General features: G+C 42.7%; 1 protein-coding gene and 1 long non-coding RNA gene across 2 annotated transcripts in view; one reads left to right on the plus strand and one right to left on the minus strand.

The window, feature by feature from the left end:
- Nucleotides 1–719: 719 nt before the first annotated feature.
- Nucleotides 720–20,665, minus strand: part of PLPPR1 (phospholipid phosphatase related 1) — a gene marked incomplete at both ends in the record, with an annotated part of 62,834 nt that continues 42,888 nt past the window's right edge. The window contains 4 exons of the mRNA XM_083354521.1: nucleotides 720–752; nucleotides 2,944–3,075; nucleotides 3,916–4,092; nucleotides 18,197–18,447. Coding sequence (XP_083210647.1) covers nucleotides 720–752; nucleotides 2,944–3,075; nucleotides 3,916–4,092; nucleotides 18,197–18,447 — 593 coding nt within the window. The remainder of the gene's footprint in view (nucleotides 753–2,943; nucleotides 3,076–3,915; nucleotides 4,093–18,196; nucleotides 18,448–20,665) is intronic.
- Nucleotides 11,308–19,831, plus strand: LOC310635508. Its single transcript, XR_014491439.1, has 4 exons — nucleotides 11,308–11,607; nucleotides 12,245–12,464; nucleotides 15,109–15,202; nucleotides 19,734–19,831. It is a non-coding gene; the product is annotated as an uncharacterized lncRNA (long non-coding RNA).

Raw genomic sequence — 20,665 nt, forward strand, 5'->3', positions numbered from 1 at the left:
ACGTGGGACTCCTGAAAGAAAGTCCAGGTATTTCCTGTTCACACAGTCACAATTATGGGACTTGTATAAGAGGAATCAAAGTATGCAAACAGACAATTTCTTAGTCTTGCTATGTTGAATCAGCATTCAAAATACATATTTCTCATTATCGATAACCTAAAGGGCCAGATATAGCAGTAATGTAGAGACAATTCTACAGTAACTTCTAGAAAATGAATATGAATTCTGCAGAATTGCACTACCAATACTGAATCTGAACTCCTCACTTACTGGAAGCATCATCTCTGGTAATAAAAAGGTAAAAAAAATGAATTAGTATTATAATTATCATTTAATTTGTTTTATATAAAACAAAATAAAACCAAAAAGTTTGTGTGTACAAATATCACAAAACATCAACAGTTCCCAAAGGTGTAGTGCCTCAGAACACATTTTAATCAAAAAAAGAGTTCATATTTTTTTTGTCTTGTTTCTTTTTTGTTTTCATTAGTCTTAAATTCTGGCATAAATATATTAAAGCTGACAACAAGGGAAAAAAAAGTGGGTGGGAATTCCAGGGCAAGCTATATCACTTCCTCATACAAAAATGTACAAAAACATTAGTTCCTAACTAGACATAACATAATACTGGTCGTCACAGTTTGACAATTAGTATAACTGTGTATTCTTGTGGGAGTACTGTAGCAGAGGGCAATAAAAAAATTCTCTTGATGTTCAGATCAGGTTACTTCGGTCATAGAGGCAGAATGATTCTGCAGAACAAAGAGAGAAGACACAGAATATGCTTTAGTATGCAGTGATGTGGTCACAACTGTTGATCTTGGGACAAATAAAAAAATAAGGTAGGGAAAGCACGCAGAGTATGGTGTCTGGATCTGCTTTTAACCTGTTCAAAACACTTCTACCTTAGGTCATATGACCAGGAAGGAAAAGGAAGGAGGGGGGATTTTTTTTTGGGGGGGGGGAGAATTTTCTCCTGTTTCAAACTCTTTTCTCTTCCTCCCTCCCCAAATACCAAACATAATTCCATTTTGTTCATTTTTGGAGTGTTATCCTGTGGGTGGACAGGTGAAGAGATGTTGATCTGATCCCCTAATTTAATTCCAATGTTCTATTAGGTTGGAAGCAATAAGGATAAAAAAACATAATCCCAGGATAATTAAGTATCCAAGGATAATTAAGTAAACAATTAAGACTGTCTGTTACAGTCAGAAGTCATGACAGCCGTTAAGTGAAGCATTGATATCATTACCTCACGACCCACCCCTGGTCTTCTCAATGCGGTCATTCAACAAATGTGCAGGTTGTTAAGTGGAGCACATTAAGGGTCCCCGGGGGAGGTCCTGGGATGCTCAGTGCAGGCCCTTCCCCAGGCCTCCTATTGGGCCTCCCTCCACTCCAATGAAGCCTGTGCTCTGCTTCCTGCCCTGTTCCCACATGCGTTGGGCCTACTTTCCAACCCACTGAGCCCCATGCCCTCCTTCTCACCTGCACCGCCCATTGCGCGCTTTCCTTTCAACAAGCTCTGGAGCTTGGCTTAGGGAAGTAAAGCAAGCTGCTTTGTTGTTGGGCTGTGAGGTGTGATCCCGGAAGCGCCAAGCATTTTCTGAGAGTCCACAATTCCATGCAGCTATTTAGAAAATGGCGACGGCTTCTGGGATCGCGTGGCGCAGCTCAGCAACAAAGCACGTTGCTTTGCTTAACGACCCATACAGTCCTTGCTTAACAATGACAACTGGGGCTGCCAGAACTGCTGTCACTAAGCAGCACGGTCACGTGGTTTTTCAATTACGTCCATGTCACTTAATGCAAGAGTTTCCAGCTCCAATTACCATATTTAATGAGATTCCACCCTGTTAGCTGGAGATAACGGGAACTGGATTACAACACAGTTCCCCATCCTGCTTTAAAATTACCGTATATACTTGAGTATAAGCCGACTCGAGTATAAGCCGAGACCCCCATTTTCACCCCCAAAAACTGGAAAAAGTTCGTGACTCGAGTATAAGCCGATCCGCCGTTCTGCAAGCCTCCGCCGCCAGCAGAGGCTCGATCCGCCATTTTGCAAGCCTGAATACACAGGAATACCCTGTGTGGCCGCGGCTCTCGGGGAAGCCCTGGCTGTCCGCTTCCTCGCTCCACGCTGCCATTCGGGCCTGCGCGTTCCCCGGGCAAATTGCGGCGCCCAGCAGGCGAGGAAACACGCCCGCTCCAGTCGCCCCCCCTTCCCTCAGGAGACGCGAAGCAAGTGACTGCCCGGAGCTTACCGAGGACTTGCGCGTGGCCGAGGCTTCGGTGCTTCCAGGATCGCGCGCACCTCTCCCAAGCCGCCGCCGTCCGGAGACCTGCCGACGTTTGGGGAGGTTTGGGGAGGTGCGCGCGTACCTCCCCAAACCTCCCCAAACTTCGGCAGGTCTCCGGACAGCGGTGGCTTGGGAGAGGTGCGCGCAATCCCGGAAGCACCAAAGCCTCGGCCGCGCACAAGTCCTCGGTAAGTTTTTTTTGTTGACTGGAGTATAAGCCGAAGTGGAATTTTTCAGCCCAAAAAGTGGGCTGAAAAATTCGGCTTATACTCAAGTATATACGGTACTTGTATAGGACATAGTATCTGAAGTAGCTTGGAGGCTCAAATATAATTGCCAAGATACTTGGGAGGATATTTGTTATTGAGCAGATAGTCCCAGTTAAATGATCAAGAATTGATGAAATAGATGATGATAGAATATAAAAATACAGGAAGGAAGGATTGATCTAATTAAATAATGTTGCTCCTAAATGGTTGTCTTTTTTTTAATGCTGTTATTTATCCTGCCAAAAAATGTTAAAAACACAGGAGAAAATTAACTACCATTTTTATTTGTAATAAAAAGAACTAAACTATTGAAAAAGAGTTAATCAAAAAGAGAAATGGATAAAAGCTCAAAACAGAAGGTTAAATGGTACCTGGGCACTCAGTGTCTCCAAAGGACTTTCCACTCGTGGAAACGCCATCAAGGGCATGCCTCTTTGCTCATCCAATTTTGATTTTGAAGGTGTCCCATGTGCTCCCTTGAAATTGTGGACTACACAAATGCCCTTGGGATCGGAAAGGGAAAAGAAGATTCCTGAAGCAATCACATTTGCAGGCATTTTGTGGGGTGGGTTTAGTTTCTATCACTGAAATGACATTCTTTAGAGCAGGGGTAGGCAACCTTGGCTCTTTTATGACTCGTGGACTTCAACTCCCAGAATTCCTGAGCCAGCAATGCTGAGGAGAAAGGGAGAGGTTTTCAAGCTCAGGAATTCTGGGAGTTGAAGTCCACGAGTCATAAAAGAGCCAAGGTTGCCTACCCCTGTTTTGGACGGACATAAGCTACCAGTTTTATCTTGTTCATCCTTTGCAACGCATTAAAAGCTCTCCTGTGTTCTAAAAACATTCCATGTGCGTTGCATAGTTTTGGCTTATACTGAGCAACATCTAGCAAAGGTGTTTACTGATCCTCAGAATCAGTAACACTCTTTCTAAAATCATCCGCTAAAACTTTTCAAAGTGGATTTATATCACAGCAACCCATGATCGTACCACATCGTTCCTAGTCAGCACGTTAGATAACAGTGCACAAACGTGTGACTCAGATGAGAAAGAAGCAGCTCTTTCACGGGACAGATGTTGTGGTAAGAAGTAAACCAGAGATGTTGGGAAGCAAAGTTTGCCACAAGTACAGCGGAGGCCACGAACCAATGACTGGCCACTGTTTTAAAAAAAAAAAGTCTGATCAATTTCGGTTCGAGTAACAGGGAATAAGCTGTCTGCTCCCTCAAACTGATCTTGAAAATGACTTTTCTGTTTCCTTCAGCCTTGTATGAACAGATAGTTGGCCCAGGTTGGATACTGAATTTTCCATACAAAAATGATAGCAGAAGTTATTCACCTACCAGGAAGAGTGCTACTGCGCTTCCCAAGATGAAGCCTGCAATGACATCTGAACAGTGGTTTCGGTACTCAGAAACTCGGTTGAGCCCTGTAAGGAAGGCAGCACAAAGTGTCCCCAGACACAATACTGGCTTGGCAAGCCGACTGCTCTTTGTCTTGATTGTGCTAGTGATGTACATCTGAAAGATCAACAGGTCGACTTTAGTCACATAACCTATTCCTCTACAATCCAGCACCAATCACTTGTTATGGGAGGGGTCATCTGTATACAGGTAACTCCTCGACTTAACAACAGTTCAATTATTGATCATTCGAACTTACAATGTGATTCATGACCATTTTTCAAACTTATGACCATTGCAGTATCCCTGTGGTCACGTGGTCAAAATTTTAGACATCTAGCAGCTAACTCATATTTATGACGGTTGCAGTGTCCCAGGGTCATGTGGTCAACTTCTAAGACCTTCTGACAAGCAAAGTCGATGGGGAAGCCAGATTGACTTAATAGCCTTGTTACTAACTTGGAGTGGTTTACTTAGCAACTGTGGCAAGAAAGGTCGTAAAATGGGGAAAAATTCACTTAGCAACCGTCTCGCTTAGCGACAGAAATGTTGGGCTCAATTGTGGTCATAAGTCGAGGATTACCTCTGCAAGGTTTGAATTGATGCTCCATTCAGTTTTATGGGAAACTAACCTTGGAAGCAATATTTGCTTATTCGATTTCTAGATGAATACTTCCATTAAATCTTGCAACAAGAGAGTCATTTAAAGACCACTGAAAACTGATTGTTGCTTCTTTCTCCAAATATTTCTGCTTTCAGAGACAGATGTTATGGGAGACACTGAATCAATATATTGTATGGAGCTTCATATAACAAAAATGGGCTTCATTCCAGCCATTCATTGCAAAAAACTCAAAATATGAATTGGTTTACTTGGAGAGAAAACTAAGTAGCAGAGTTCACACATTGCCATAAGCAAAGATATCTTTTATTTGTTCTTCTTGTGTCATAATGAAGAGCGGTGGTGCAATGGTTAGAATGCAGTATTTATTGCAGGCTAACTCTGCCCACAGCCTAGAGTTTGATCCCGACCAGCTCAAGATTGACTCAGCCTTCCAACCTTCTGAGGTTGGTAAATTAAGATTGTTGGGGGCAATATGCTGATTCTATAAACCCCTTAGAGAGGGCTGTAAAGCATTATGAAGCAGTATATAAATCTAAGGGCTATTGCTATTGCTATAATTACTAAATGTCAGAGGCTGCCTGATTGTAGAATGACGCTGGGTGGCATATACTTAAAATTAGAACAATTTAAAAGAAGAATCTATGTTTCAGGAGAAAGCATAGCCCAAATACCATAGCTTAGCTTTTAGCCTAGCATGTTGGGTAAACTCAGTCACTATGGTTTGAGATCTACAATTTAAAACAGATTGCACTATCTTTGTACGATTGGAGAATGCATTAAAAAAACAGGTTATAAGGGCTGTATGCTTGTACAGGTAGCGCTCAACTTAAAACAGTTCATTTAGCGACCGTTCAAATTTACAACAGTACTGAAAAATGTGTCTTATGGCTGTTTTTCAAAGTTATGAACTTTGCAGTATTCCCCAGGATCATGCGATCAAATTTCAGATGCTTGGCAACTGGTTCACACTTATGACCGTTGCTGTGTCCCAAGGTCATGTGATGTCTTTTTGCGACCTTCTGACAGGCAAAGTCAATGGGGAAGCCAGATTCACTTAACAACCAGGTTACTACTTTATCAACTGCAGTGACTCACTTAAGAACTATGGCAAGAAAGGTCGTAAAGTGGGGCAAAATTCACTTAACAAATGTCTCACTTAACAACAGAAATTTGGGGCTCAAGTGTGGTCGTAAGTTGAAGATTACCTGTATTGGTATGTTACTGCAAGATGCAAGCTTCAAATCTTGGCCCCTATTCAGATTTCTTAGGATTTTTTTTTAAAGATGAAATTAATATGGCTAAGCATGCCTCAAAAATGATTCAGAAGAAATTATTTGAATCTTGTACAGTAAAAACACAACATACCACTGCTATTCTTTAAAGCTTATGTGCGTTTTTTCCCAAACTTTTGTAAGAGTTTTAAAAAATATATTGATTCATGAAGAGTAAGATTCATTAATGATAATATGACTCTTAAAGGAGCCACAACTTTTTTGCAGGCTCGTGTTATTGGAACAAAAAGTTCTACACTTGTACAAAGTCTGAAGAGCTTCATCTGCATCATGTTTGAAATATTTGCAGCCTCTAAAATAGTTACATTAGATCTAGCAAACTGAATAGTCTAAATAATCATAGGTACTGTTCCTGAGGTTGATATAGAAAATAATTTTAAATCCTGAAACCTGTCTTTTTATCTGATCAACATTCTAAAACAAGTAACAGCTCGTTCTTCCACATACTGTAATAGAAGAATATTCTTTGCTATTTTATCCCATTTCCGGTTTTTAAAAACTGCCATTATAATTTTTAGTGTAATTAATAAATGACAGAAAATGAAGAATGCATGCAGGTTTTTTTCGTGCTTTTTTTTAAAAAAACAAACAACAACAGGCAAACTGCCATGAAAGACAATGAAAGTGTAATTATAGGATGCAAGATTTTCTTTGTATTCTCAACTATTCCTTCAGCAAAACAGCAAAACCGTGATTTAAAAAAAATCAGCTACTGAGGATAAAAGTTACCCTAATTTTTGAGACTATAATTACAAGGGTGACATGAGTAGGCAGATACCGTAGCACTAAAATAAAAGCGATGGGCTAAATCAGCAAATACAATAGAAACTTCTCCAGCAATTTATGTTTTCCAAAACACAGCCTTGGCTCAGTGGTGGGATTCAAATATGTGAACAACCGGTTCTCTTTGTGGATGCTGCTTCCGGAAGTCCATTCTGGACCTGGGCTGAACTGGTGCGAGCCAGCTGAATCCCACCACTGGCCTGGCTTCATTAAGACCTCACTTCCCAAAATGCCATCATCCCAATATCAGATGCTTTCCAAGTGTCAAATGAGGTTTAATGAGATGCAAACTAAGGCTAGGCCACGTTAGATCAATCTCATGGGGATACAAATTGAGAAAAATAAAACTGAAAAAATTGGGGGAATATAATTAATTGGACTGCTATAATTGTAGTTTGTTCAACACAGTGGCCTGGTTCCCATAAAATGCTAAGCTCTAAACCATGATTTACAAGTGCCAGTGGCTGAGCTCACAGAAATATAACTGAGACTTAGCGTAACGGCTAAAAATGACTGAGTTGCGCTAAACTCACCACACAGAATGGAATCACATTCCTATTCAAATAGCTTGAGAAATATGAGCAAAAAGGTGAATAAACTGTGCTAAATAAACATATAATTATTACATACAAACTCGTCATAGGAAAATCCGTTCTGCATTTTTACCTTTATAGTTTTTATAATTATAAACATCCTAGAAGACAAACTCAAGATCCAAAAAGATCTTGACAGACTTGAACATTGGGCAAAATGAAATTCAATGTAGATAAAAATAAGGTTTTACACTTAGGCAAGAAAAAACAACAACTGTATAGGTATAGACTAGGTCAGTGATGGCGGAACTTTTAGAGACCCAGTGCCCCAAACCCTCTCCCGCCCCCCTGCTCCACTCCGTGCCCCCGCCCCGCAGCATCATCTGCACGCAATCGGGCATGAGGGTGGAGTCTTCTCCCCGCTGCCCGGCTGCCATGTCCTTAGCTGTGCTTCTCCGCTTGGCCCACACCCGGAGGCGACTCTCCTCCAGGGGACTGCTGGTACGGAGGGGGCCACGGGGGGGGGGGGAGGCGGGGCTGGGGCAACAGTGCACGTGCCCACAGAGAGGGCTCTGAGTGCCACCTGTGGGACATATGCCATAGGTTCGCCACCACTGGACTAGGTGAAATGCCAATAACTATGAGAGGGATCTTGAAGTCCTAGTGGACAATCACTTAAATATGAGCCAACAGTATTGCGGCAGCAGCCAAAATTGCCAGTGCAATCCGAGGCTGCATTGACAGAGGGAAAGAATCAAGATCAAATGAAGTTAGTGCCGCTTTACAAAGCCTTAGTAAGGCCACACTTGGAATTCTGTATCCGGTTTTGGTCACTCCAATATAAAAAAAAGATGTTGAGACTCTGGAAAGGGTGCAGAGAAGAGCAACAAGAATGATCAGGGGGGTGCAGACTAAAACATACGAAGAATGGTTACAGGAATTGGGTATGTCTAGTCTAGTGAAAAGAAGAACTACTAGGGGAAACATGATAGCAGTGTTCCAATATTTGAGAGGTTCCGACAAAGACGAGGGGAGTCAAACAATTTTCACAAACACCTGTTCTGTACCAGCCTGCTACCGGCCCTGCAGAAAAGGCAGGGACAACCCCTTTTACAAGAAGGCAAGAGGCTGGAATTACGCCTGCCAAATTTATAGCTACAAAAACAAACAAGACACGAACCAAGAAACAGGAGCTTTAAGAAACAGGAACTATCCAAACGGTTGCCTTCAGCAAACCAGCCCTCCCAAACATTCCCCTTATATAGAGTTCAGGGCGTGGCTTCTCTCTGCCTCCTTCCGAGGAGCCCCATTGCCTTCCTCTGTTTACTCCTACTTGACTGCCTCCTGCGTCGGGCGTCCTTGAACAGGGCCAGCTGTGGGTCATCTTCATCCACGCTGTCAGGCTCACACAGCTGGGTCTCCGTGGTGACCAAGTGGGAGGGGCCTGGCTGAGGGCTATCATCAGCAAGATCTTCAACCCCCTCAGCAAGGTCTTCAACACCCCCCTCCTCCTCTGAGACGTCCGACCCAACTGCCGAACCCACAGGCTGACCCTGAATCACAACAACACCAAAAGGTAAGAGGAGAAACAATGGATGGAAACTAACCAAGCAGAGAAGCAACCTAGAACTAAGGAGAAATTTTCTAATGGGGAGATCAACCACTGGAATAGCTTGGCTTCAGAAATTGTGGGTCCATCACTGAGGCTTTCGCAAAGAGATTGGACAACCATTTATCTGAAATGGTAAGGGTCTGCTGCTGAAGCAAGGGGATGGACTAGAAGACCTCCAATGTCCCTTCCAACTATATTCTATGTTTACCACTGTGTAGAATTCAGAGCTTCAAAATAAAAAAATATATACATGAAAACCATTGCTTTGCTTTGCTAACTACAGCCAATCCATGAACACCCAAGGTACGTATAAGCTACGTATGTATTTTAAAATAAAATTCACACTGATTTCAGGAAAAGAACTAGTTTGTAATGCACACATTTAGCAGCTTAGAAATACACACTTTCACCATCTGTTAGGTAACAGATAATTCTGTGAGCAAAGTGATTTTATTGGGCGTGTACATTTCTCTGGAGGGGATAGTAACAGTAATTACTTCTCAAATGCCCCCCCCCCTTTTCGGTTAATTATACATTTCCACATTTCAAGGCTGAGTAAGCACAGCAGTCAGTTTCTCTGCTTCTCTCACACTCACAAACACAACACACACACACACACACAACCACCGAATCACAAAATAGAATCAGGGATGGCAGGTAGTGCTTAGTAAAAGATAGTTCACAGCTTCGGTGAGCTATGTATCAATATTTTCTTTACCGTGAACAGTTTGAAATATTTAAAAACAATGGGCCTTTTCAAGTAATCTCTTTTCATCGCCTTCACAATGGGAGTGAAAAAAGTTAGAAAAAGGGATACTCGTACTTATATTAGTTTTTCTCACTCCTCTCCTCTCCCTTAATGTTCTTGCCTTTCCCCTGAGAAGCAAATGAAATGACTCAATGGGGGAGTCGGAATGCAAAACGAGATAAGAATGTTTTACTCTCCTACTCTGCTGGAGCGGTTTTATGTTCCTTACAGCCCCATGAAAATCTTCAGTTTGCACACACATGGTTGTTGCTCCAGCCATGCCAACTGCTCTTTCTGCATCGGGTAAATTATTTATTTAATTTTCCTTGGGGAGATGATGATTTAAGTGCCAAGCTATCTGCAAAAATCCAGATGACTTGCTAGACGGCAGAAAAGAAATACAAAACCCCATTCAACTTTTTATATTATAGGCCAGACATGTCAAACACAAGGCCCGGGGGCTGGATCCGGCCCGCGAAGTGGTTTCATGTGGCCCGCGAAGCCATCCTGGAAACAGTGAGGGAACGGCCCCCACTGTCTTGGCCCTGGCCCAGAGACCCTCCTTCTGCCAGAGACCCTCAGATCTGTCCCACTCCTGCCCAGGCTCCCATAGGCACCCTTGATGCGAACGATGTAGAGCTGACCACGCCCACCCAGTAGGCCATACACACTCTAGCCACGCCCACCCAGTAGGCCACGCCCACCCAGGCTACGCCCACCCGGCCTCCTGAGGGCAACCGCAATGCTGATGCGGCCCTCAGTGAAATTGAGTTTGACACCCCTGTTATAGGTAGTCTCAACTTATAACCACCATTGGGATCAGAATTTCTGTGGCTAAGCAAGGCGGTTTGTTAACTAAAGCCATGTCCAATTTTACTTTTTGTCACAGTTGTTAAGCAAAGCGCTGCGGCTGCTAAATGAATCACCCGTGGTCGTTAAGTCAATCAACCTGGTTTCCCCCACTGACTTTGTTTGTTGGAAGCCGGCTGGGAAGATCACAGATGGCAATCCCATGACCCAGATGTGCTGCAGCCATCATAAACACAAGCCTGTTGCCAAGTGCCCAAATTTGATCGTGTCACTGTGGGGGATGCTGCAACAGTTCTAAATTTGAGGACCGGGTGTAAGTCACTTTTTCCAATGCCACTCTGTAATACTGTGACGACAGTCGGTAAACGGATAGTTGTAAGTCAAGGACTACCTTGATTTACTGCCACCCAGCAGTTATTGAGATTTTTGCAAAATGGATCAAAAAGGATGAATGAAAAAGGAGATAAGGGGGAAAAAAGGCTCCTTGGCAAGTCAATATATGAAGGTGAAGGGAGGGCAATGAGGTTTGTGAAACTCAGAAATGCTTGGCGAAGAAACAAATTAAACTCAAGAAACAGAGAAATGAATTCTGCACAACTGAGCAGCAAGATGAATTTAACTATTAGGAGGAACTGGTACCTCTTGGGAGGAACCAGCGAATACACAGGGCACAAAAGTGTGATTGAACAGGTTATAATCTATGGTTCAGTTTGTCAGGAAACTGTTGCTTGTGTTATTACTAACGATGCCCAGGGAAACGAAGCAGCACAGCTCAAAGAAATGTTAAACAGCCAAATCAATTTGCAGCACTACAAGACACAAGCTGAAGCAACAACCAACAGTTTGGACCTATTTGTTTCCCCCCCAAGGATCACATTGGTATAGCATGGATTTATCGAAAGCTTTTTGCAATGACAGCCAGATGCAATATTCGAAGGCAAGCATGCCAATGAATCTTATATGTTGCTTCAGCAAAGCAAAGAATATGGGAATCAAACAGAGGGAACATGATACCCTAATAGAGGGGGACTAATTTGATGCAAGAGGCATCGCTGTCATTTGGTGGGATGACATGCATGAGTGGAATACAGCCCTGGAAGATTACGGCTTATACAAAAGGAACAGGCTCAACATGAAGGAAAGGAGTGTTGCACTCTATGTAAAGAAAGCAGATTCCCTGGGCAGAAATGCACAAATAGGAGCACAGAAATCCTGCTGAGAGCAATTGGGTAAGAATAAAAGAAGAGAGAAACAAAAGAGAGAGATTATTGTGGGATTTGTGCAGACAGGCAGAAGATACAGATAAGGTCTTCTCAACAAAATTTTCAAAGGAACACATGACCGTAACAATGGGTGATTTTCTCCATCCTTACATTTGGCACAAACTTAACTCTACATTTGTCAGAGGATAGATGAAAGAGTTATACTAAGTGTTGGGAAAGATCCCAGTTAAAATTTTAAGGAAAAGCCTTTTTATTAAGAATCAATCAAGGACATTTGTTCCTGGATGGACCAGAGGCTATTGTTGTGGCTCATGGTAGATTAGAAACCATTGTGGATTTTTGGGTTAGGGTAAGCAGAGTTGTAGAAGTTCATAAACTGTGTGCCTGTTTTGAAAGGGGAGGAAATTATTATTTTTGAAATCTATTTATTATATATTTGTATATAATAATATACAAACATGTATATGCTTTTTTTCCTTTTTATGCACACATAATTTCTTCTTTTGTTTTGTCTAGTTGTCAGCGCTGTGGCATTGGATGTCATTGCTCTGACGACATCCATTTTTACTCTTGCTTTAAATGTGCCTTTTTAGTCTTTTAGAGCAGGGCTTTTCAACCTTTTCACTCTTTGTACCACTTTTAGGATATGGCAACATCCGAGTACCACCAGTCGCCTAGCAAGAGGACCAAAAAAAAAAAAAAAAGTGATGAAATACAGGCAGTCCTTGACTTACAACAGTTCGCTTAGTGACTGTTTGAAGTTACAATGGCACTGAAAAAAGTGCCCCCCAAGCCACAGCCGAGCAAGACACCTGCCTGCCCACCTGGCGGCACTCTTCCTCCTGTCCAAAGTTTTCATTGTTGTGAGCATTTCTGTTGAGGATTGGCCGCGGGGGTGGGGTGGGGGTGTGTTTGGTTTTTATTCCCCCCCGTCTGCTAGGTGGTGGTTGCAGCAGGTTTTGGTCACTTCACGTGACCCTGGGACACTGTGACCGTCATAAATATGAATCAGTTGCCAAGCATCTGAATGTAAATCACAAGACCCTGGAGATGCTGCAACATTCCAGCTGATCAGCGCTTCTTCTGAGCTCAGCAGAAGTGCCAGAATCAGTGCCGAGCTCCAGCTGGAGCCTGGCACCGATCCTGGCGCTTTTGCTGAGCCCTGACAGCCCCGAAAAAGCGCTGATCCTGGCACTTCCGCTGAGCCCTGACAGCCCTGCATCTCCAGCCATCTCTCGCTCAGGCTTGTGCAGTGCTGCCACCGGTTCAGCTCATTCCCGTCCCCCGCTACCACTTTTCTAGGATGGTTGTGTACCACCTGCCAGGTGCCAATGTCCCACAGGTGGTACCCGTACCACTGGTTGAAAAGCCGTTTTAGAGTTCAGATGTAGAAGTGTGTGTGTGGGGGAGTTTGGGGGTAAATGCCTAAAGGTTTAGCTAGCCATAGAAGTGGGGAACTCCGATGAGGTTTTGGCGGGCTGAGAGGCTGGAGAGGAAAGCCCGTGTTTTGTGCTAATTGGGGGATGTGATTTATGACAGCTCTCACAGGGTGGGAATCGCAATTTGTTACTTTGTATCTGGGAGGAAGGAATCTCATTCTTGGGTTCAACTATGTAAGTGCCGATACTTTGTTTCCTGATAAAATGTTCTTTAAGAAATAAATCCTGGCCTTGAAGATCTTTTAACTGGTTTCATCTATCAGAACCATGCTATTCTAGACCTAACTCTTATTAACAGGGATGGATTATTTGAAGAAGTAAAAAAAGAGACTGAAACTTTGGGAGAGAATGACATCTACAAGAGCCTTGGTGGAGCAGTGGGCTAATGCCTCCTTAAGTAACACCAGCTGCCTGCAATTAGTGCAGGTTCGCATCCCACCAGGCTCAAGGTTGACTCAGCCTTCCATCCTTCCGAGGTAGGTAAAATGAGGACCCAGATTGTTAGGGGGAAATTAAGCTGATTTTGTAATAATGCCGCTTGGGGTGTGTGTGTGAAAGCCCTAATAAGCAGGCATATACATAGAATGAAGGCTACTGCTAAGCTTGTAAGCCACCCTGAGTCTTCGGAGAAGGGCGGGATATAAATGGAATTAAAATAAAAAATCAAAAAATCTTATCTCTCCTTCCATTTGTGATTTTAAGGGGAAGAGGAATAGAAAAGCTTTAGACAAGTGCAATGAAGTTCAGAAGAGAGGACTCTGGTGCGTTCAGGCATAAAGTAGTTCAGATCGAGTGGCTTGGAATCTTGGAGAGCGAAGGGTCTCCGGAGACTGAGAAATCCTGCAAACGAGTCTTTGATTTATGAGTTTAATGCAGCTTGCCTATTATGGTCGTAAGTCATGATGGTCTTAAGACAGTGCTCCCCAACCTTTCTGGCTTGGCGGACAAGAAGGGAGAAGAGGGGAGGGTTCTGTGTGAGGGGCAGGCACACACGCAGCTCCATTTGCGCAAGCATCATACCTGTGTGCCTGCTGCTCATGACAATGAAGCTTCGTGTGCACACTTGCCCGCCACTCACACGGCCCAGTTCCAAATGGGCCACGGCCCAGGGGCTGGGGACCCCCTGTCTTAAGGGGGTTAACCCATATGACCAACCTGATTTTGCAAGCTTTTTTCAGGTATTTATTACCATTGTCATTCAGTGTACCCGCTGTTCACTATGAGGTGATTTTGCTAAAACCCAAAAATAAATACTGAGTTTTGGAAAAGTAAGAAAAAAAGTCACAAATCATGGTCACATCATTGCCGGATGCTGCAAGCAGTTATAACTATGGGCTGGTTGCTAAGTGCGTGAAATGCAATCACATGACCATGGGAGAGGGGTGCATCAGAACTTCAGAATCAGGTCTTGAGAACCTTTTAAGGAGTCTATCGTAACTTCGAACGGTTGCTAAGTGACCAGTTGTGAACCGAGGACTATTTGTGCTATAGGCACAAGTGTAAGCAAAAAAACAGGTTCAAAATATGTGGCTAATTTAAATGACTTCAAGTTTCCAGGGCTAGATAAATTGTACTCATCCTGAATATTGATGGAACTTGCAGATTGAAAATTCACTAAAGGGGAATATCTTTGAGAATTCCTGGAGATCTGGCGAATCCAGAAAATGGGGAAAAAATGCTGTCCCTTTTTTGAAAAAGAGAGAAATTACAGACCTTCAAGCTTAGGAATATTAAAAATGAGGACCCAGATTGTTGGGGGCAATAAGCTGACTTTGTAATAATGCCGCTTGGGGCCACCGAAAGCCCTAATAAGCAGGCATATACATAGAATGAAGGCTATTGCTAATCACATTGATTTGTGCTTTAGATTGTAAGCCGCCCTGAATCTTCGGAGAAGGGCGGGATATAAATGGGATTAAAAAAAGAAGCAGCTTCGTTGTAATTCATGCTCCAACTGCAAATGAGACTATGAACACTTGATTAACAACCAACAAGCCAGTATGTATTTGTCCAAAACAAAGGATGCAAAATTGCAATTGTCTCCCTTTTTTTTTACTTGTTTTAATAGATTGGGGAAGTGCCCTGGACAAGAATGTATCTTGACTTCAGCAAAGTATTTGATGGAATCCTTCATGATATATTCAGTAATGAACTCCTAATTGGTAAATTTATTTATTTATTTATTTATTTATTTATTTATTTATTTATTTATTTATTTATTTTATTGAATTTATATACCGCCCTTTCCCGAAGGACTCAGGGCGGCTTACAGGGTACTTAAAACATTGATACAAATCACCGCCCTCAGAAAGTATTCTAAGTACTAAATAACCTAGGACAGGAGTAGGCAACCTTGGCTCTTTTATGACTCGTGGACTTCAATTCCCAGAATTCCTGAGCCAGCCATGCTGAGGGAAAAGGGAGAGGTTTCCATACTGAGCCATGCTGGCTCAGGAATTCTGGGAGTTGAAGTCCACCAGTCATAAAACAGCCAAGATTGCCTACCCCTGACCTAGATCAAATGATTGAGACAAAAATTGGTAAATTTTCAGGTGACACTTAACTAGAAGGAGTAGCTAACAATTTATTATTTTTTAATATATTATTGAAGGGTTTAAAAACAAGAGTAAAAATTAATACAAACTAAATAGAGAAAGAAGGGAAAAAAAGAGAAAGGAAGAAATGAAAGAAAGCTAAAGTACAGTAAGGAAAAAAGGTAAAAGAAAAATAGAAAATACAGGAAAAAAGATAGAAAGAAATGGCTTCTGATCTTTATAGCAGTTCTAAGTACAACTGCAGACTTACTTTTTTCTCTAAAGTTACATTGTGACTCTTCTTTCTATAATTTATCCAATCTAATAATCAAAACTATAAGTCATAAGCTTATTTTTTTTCTGTTTTCTTTCGAAAGTCCATGAGGGGCTTCCTATTAGCAATGAGGGGAGGCTAAAACTTCAGAAGTTAAAGAAAGGATTACAAAACGTGGGCCTCTAGGCAGGTGTGAACCTAGGGCAAAATACATAGGATGGATTTGAACAAGAGGAAAAAAAAATATAAAATCCTTATCTGTGGTTGTAAAATAAAATAAAAAGAGAAGACCTGGTTTGGCAGTAATACAGGTAGAAGTGATCTGGGTTCTCTCCCAGAGCACAAGCTGAAAATGAACAAGTGAACAGTGTTACGCAACTACTAACAAGGTAAATACTGTTTTAAAATGCATTAGCAGAAGCAAGGAGTACAAACCCCAAGAAAGTATTATTCTGTCTTGGTCTAATTCAGGGATGTCAAACTCAATTTCACTGAGGGCCGCATCAGCATTGCGGTTGCCCTCAGGGGGCCGGGTGGGTATGGCCAGGGTGGGCGTGGCCTACTGGGTGGGCGTGGCTAGAGTGCGTATGGCCTACTGGGTGGGTATGGCCAGCTCTACAGCATTTGCATCAAGGGTGCCTATCGGGGCCAGGGCAGGAGTGGGAGAGATCTGAGGGTCTCTGGCAGAAGGAGGGTCTCTGGGCCAGGGCCAAGGCAGTGGGGGCCGTTCTCTCACTGTTTCCAGGATGGCTTCGCGGGCCACATGAAACCACTTCGCGGGCCGCATCCGGCCCCCAGGCCTTGTGTTTGACATGTCTGGTCTAATTCTTTCTTGGAATAATGCATACAGTTCTGGGCTCCACAGTCTAAACAGGAGTGTAAGATCAGAGGAGGGCTGGCTACTAAGATACCCGGGTAGGGGAGTGGAAACCAATTCCTATGAAAAAATGATTCAAGGAATGTCTATGGAGATTCTCAGTCATCCAGGTCATCCCAAAGATGCTTTTTCAAAAAAGTGTCTGGACTGTTGTTTCTCCTTGGAGTAAGAAAGGAATGGAAGGAAAAACAAAATCCAGTTGCCTTTTGAAAAAGCACCTTTGTGACTCAAGGAATATGCTTAGCTTGCAGAACAGAAGACCGGGGTGGAAACGATGACAGCAGCCTTCAGATTTTTAAAGAGTTAATATGTACAGAAAGGAGTGAAGGTATTCTGTGATGCCTCAGAGGGCAGGACCACAACTACTGGGTTACTACTGGGATTTAGTTTAGATGTTGAGAGACTTTTGATTTAACAGCTGTCAACCAATGGAATAGATTATATGTATTGAGGCAATCTATTCCACTGGTTGACACTCTTAAATACAATGGTATTGCCAATTTCATAGGAGATTTTCAAACAGAATCTGCATGCCCATCTGTCCAATGTGCTTTAAGAAATCCTACATTAAGCAAGGGGTTGGACTAGATGTCCTATGAAGATTTTTTTTCTAAGTGATTTTAGGGAACATTAGAAACTATGCCTCCTGCAGAAGCCAGGCCCACCCCAGCTCTGGCAAGGGGAAAAAAGTCGCAATACGTCACGACACGTCACATGACGCGGCGAGTTTGACACCCCTGCTCTAGAAGTAAACATGATCACACTGAGGAGATGACAATGGTTACAGGTAGTCCTTGACTTACAACCACAACTGAGCCCAAAATTTTGGTTGCTAAGTGAGACATTTCTTAAGTGAGTTTTGCCTCATTGTACGACCTTTTTGTTCACAGTCTTTAAGCGAATCACTGCAGTTGTTAAGTTAGTAACACGGTTGTGAAGCATCCCCGCTAACTTTGCTTGTCAGAAGGTCACAAAAGAGGATCTCATGACCCCAGGACATTGCAACTGTCATCAATATGAGCCAGCTACCAAGCATCTGAATTTTGAGCCTATGACCCCATCCCTCATGGGCAGGGGTAGGCAACCTTGGCTCTTTTATGACTCATGGACTTCAACTCCCAGAATTCCTGAGTCAGCATGACTCAGGAATTCTGGGAGTTGAAGTCCATGAGTCATAAAAGAGCCAAGGTTGCCTACCCCTACCCATGGGGATGCCGCAAGTGTGAAAAATGGTCATTAGTCATTTTTTGGGGTGCCACTGTAACTTTGAACCATTACTAAACAAACCGCTGTATGTCGAGACTACCTGCATTCGATTGTGATACGGTACAGCCCAACCAGCCTGCCATGGCAGATCTCTTGTGATTCTGCATTTAAACCTTAAGTTTAGGGAAATGAGAGGACGTTAAAAGCAGTCAGAAATGATAAATGAAAGACAGGTAATAGCAGGATCTCTTGATGATGTACTTACTGTAGCATATAAGGCTGAATATATGCTTAAAGCAGCATGTTTGGATGGAAAAGATCTCCTCGCTTTCTCAATCACGTCTTGGTCACCGGTGCAGATATTCCCATTGTTAACAAACTGGTGGTGAGCTCGGCAGTCACTCCCAGTGTAGTTGGGTTTACAGACAGTCAAGAAATAGGGTGCCAGGTTTCCAGTCACTACCTGGCCAGCATTTACAAATATGTTGGTAGCAAAAAGACCAAAGGCAAATACTCCTGGGAGAATCAAAAGGTAAAAGAACAAGAAAAGTGGAATTATTATTAAGAACTGAAAACACCATAGGCATGGAAGGAAAATAACAGCTTCTTTCCCCCACCAGAAAAAAAAAGGGGGGGGGGAGCGAGAAGGAAAATTTGCAACACAACTAGGAAGAAAAAAAAAACTGAAGGTCAGATCCAAACTACGTATGATGAAGATCTGCAATCAAATCTCTTCAGATTTCAAAATAAGGATAAATGTAATTAAACCAAGTGCGGAGGCTGCAAATTTAGAAAAAAAAACACTATATAGACATGGAGACATTCGGATGTACTTGAGCCCTTCAAAGTTGCCTAGTGTTTATTTTATGCTAGTATTGGACACGTTCAAGGCATGGCTTTTGTTTAAGTTAAGTGCACCAAGTGCCTAGCACATATAAAAAAATGAGAACCCAGCTTTCCTTAATGTTCTGAAACATAATATGGCAATGTATGTAGAGGAAAATGAAGAGAGAAATGAAGCGAGTCTTCTTCAAGTAATCAATTCAAAATTGTACTAATGAGGGCAGGGAAATGGTTAGGATGTAATGAAAATACAGCACATTAGAATAACTGAATATGCGATGATTAAATGAAGCACGGATAAGCGTTTTGGGATGGAAAGTTTACACAATCTCCATTTCTCTATTGAAAAATCGGAAAACGCTTTCGTTATTTTCTCAGTGAAAACTTTTTGTCATTATTAGTAACAATCCCAGTTTAACAGGTACACTTTGCCACATTCAGAGATTGCAAAAATATCCCATCTAGCCAAGGAATACGATAGATAGATAGATAGATAGATAGATAGATAGATAGATAGATAGATAGATAGATAGATAGATAGACAGACAGACAGACAGACAGACACAGACAGATATAGAAGTTAAGTCAAGGTTAGGTCAGGTCTCAAATTCCCAATTCATTCTACCATCTACAACCTAGTCTATTTCTTGATAGCTTTTCATTCATGTTCCCTGCTTAGTTTCCAAGCCCCGATAAGCTGGTCATGTACTGCCACATGCTGTATCCATAGTTACACTTTCATCTGTGGTCCTCCAAGGGCTGACCACCCTTGCTTAATTTTCCATATCAGCTAAGTGCTGCCATCCTATGGGGCTTGTTCAGCATAAATGTACAGGTACAGAGAGTCCTTAGTTCAAATTATTTGTTTAGTGATAGTTCGAGGTTACAGTGATGAAGGAGTAACTTTGCAACCAATGCTCACATTTACAACCTTCACAGAATCTCTCTTTTGTCAATAGGTGAGCCCTCTCGCTCCCTGGAGGTGGGAGCTGAGTCTGCAACTATTCTCCCCTCCCCCCTCCAACAAATTGGCAGGCAGTTCCTCAGGTAAACCAAGCAGAAGGAAGAATTGACTTCTGACAGCTTTTCACAAGCAAAGTCAATGGGGAAGCCAGCAGGAACTCAGAAATTGCTCCAACTCCCACTGCTACATCCAATCAGCTGGTGGCAAGAGCTGCAGGTGAGCAGTGATTGGCTGCCTTGTAACCAAGGCTGAAATCTGAAATCTCTTTTAACAGCAGTGGGTGGCAAGGAAAGAATAAATGATGACTTGGGTGCCTGCTGGTGAGATAGGGCTGGATGGGGGGATGCTGGCAGTCAACGGGTGTGCCTTCTTCCCTGGAGGGAGGGGCTCTTGGGGACATACAGGATGGGGAAGAAGAGCACAGTTTTCCTCATGGTCTGTGGCTCACTTTGTTTCTCTCTCCCCCAGCAAAATAATGCAGTTCCTCAGGTCAGCCAAAGGGAACAAGCAGTAATTTTTCATAATTCCTGTCAGCTTCGCTTCCTAGAAGCAATGTCACAGGAGAAGCCAGCAGCTCTCATTCTCACTGTTTTTTTTTTTTTGCCAGTCCGTGGTCATTCTGGTTCTCTGTTTATATGAGGAAATATCTCTGAAAAGATGATCCAACGGGGCTGTGAGTAATTTACTTCCTAACTATAGGTCACATTAGCTGCTGCTAATAAGAACTGGCATTCAACAATATCTGCAGGCCTAAAGGTCTTCCAGCCCGGTGCCGATTCATTTATTACTCTAATAGTACAGGAATGTGTCCATGGTGTTAAGCTGCATTCCTGGAGATTACCTTGACATGGTCACATAATTTTATTTGGCAACAAAATGGAAGTTGATTCTTTTGATTTCTTCTCATAGCCCTTACGGTTCCCCACC

The sequence above is a fragment of the Vipera ursinii genome, assembly GCF_947247035.1.
Source record: "Vipera ursinii genome assembly, chromosome: 2".
Taxonomy (NCBI): domain Eukaryota; kingdom Metazoa; phylum Chordata; class Lepidosauria; order Squamata; family Viperidae; genus Vipera; species Vipera ursinii.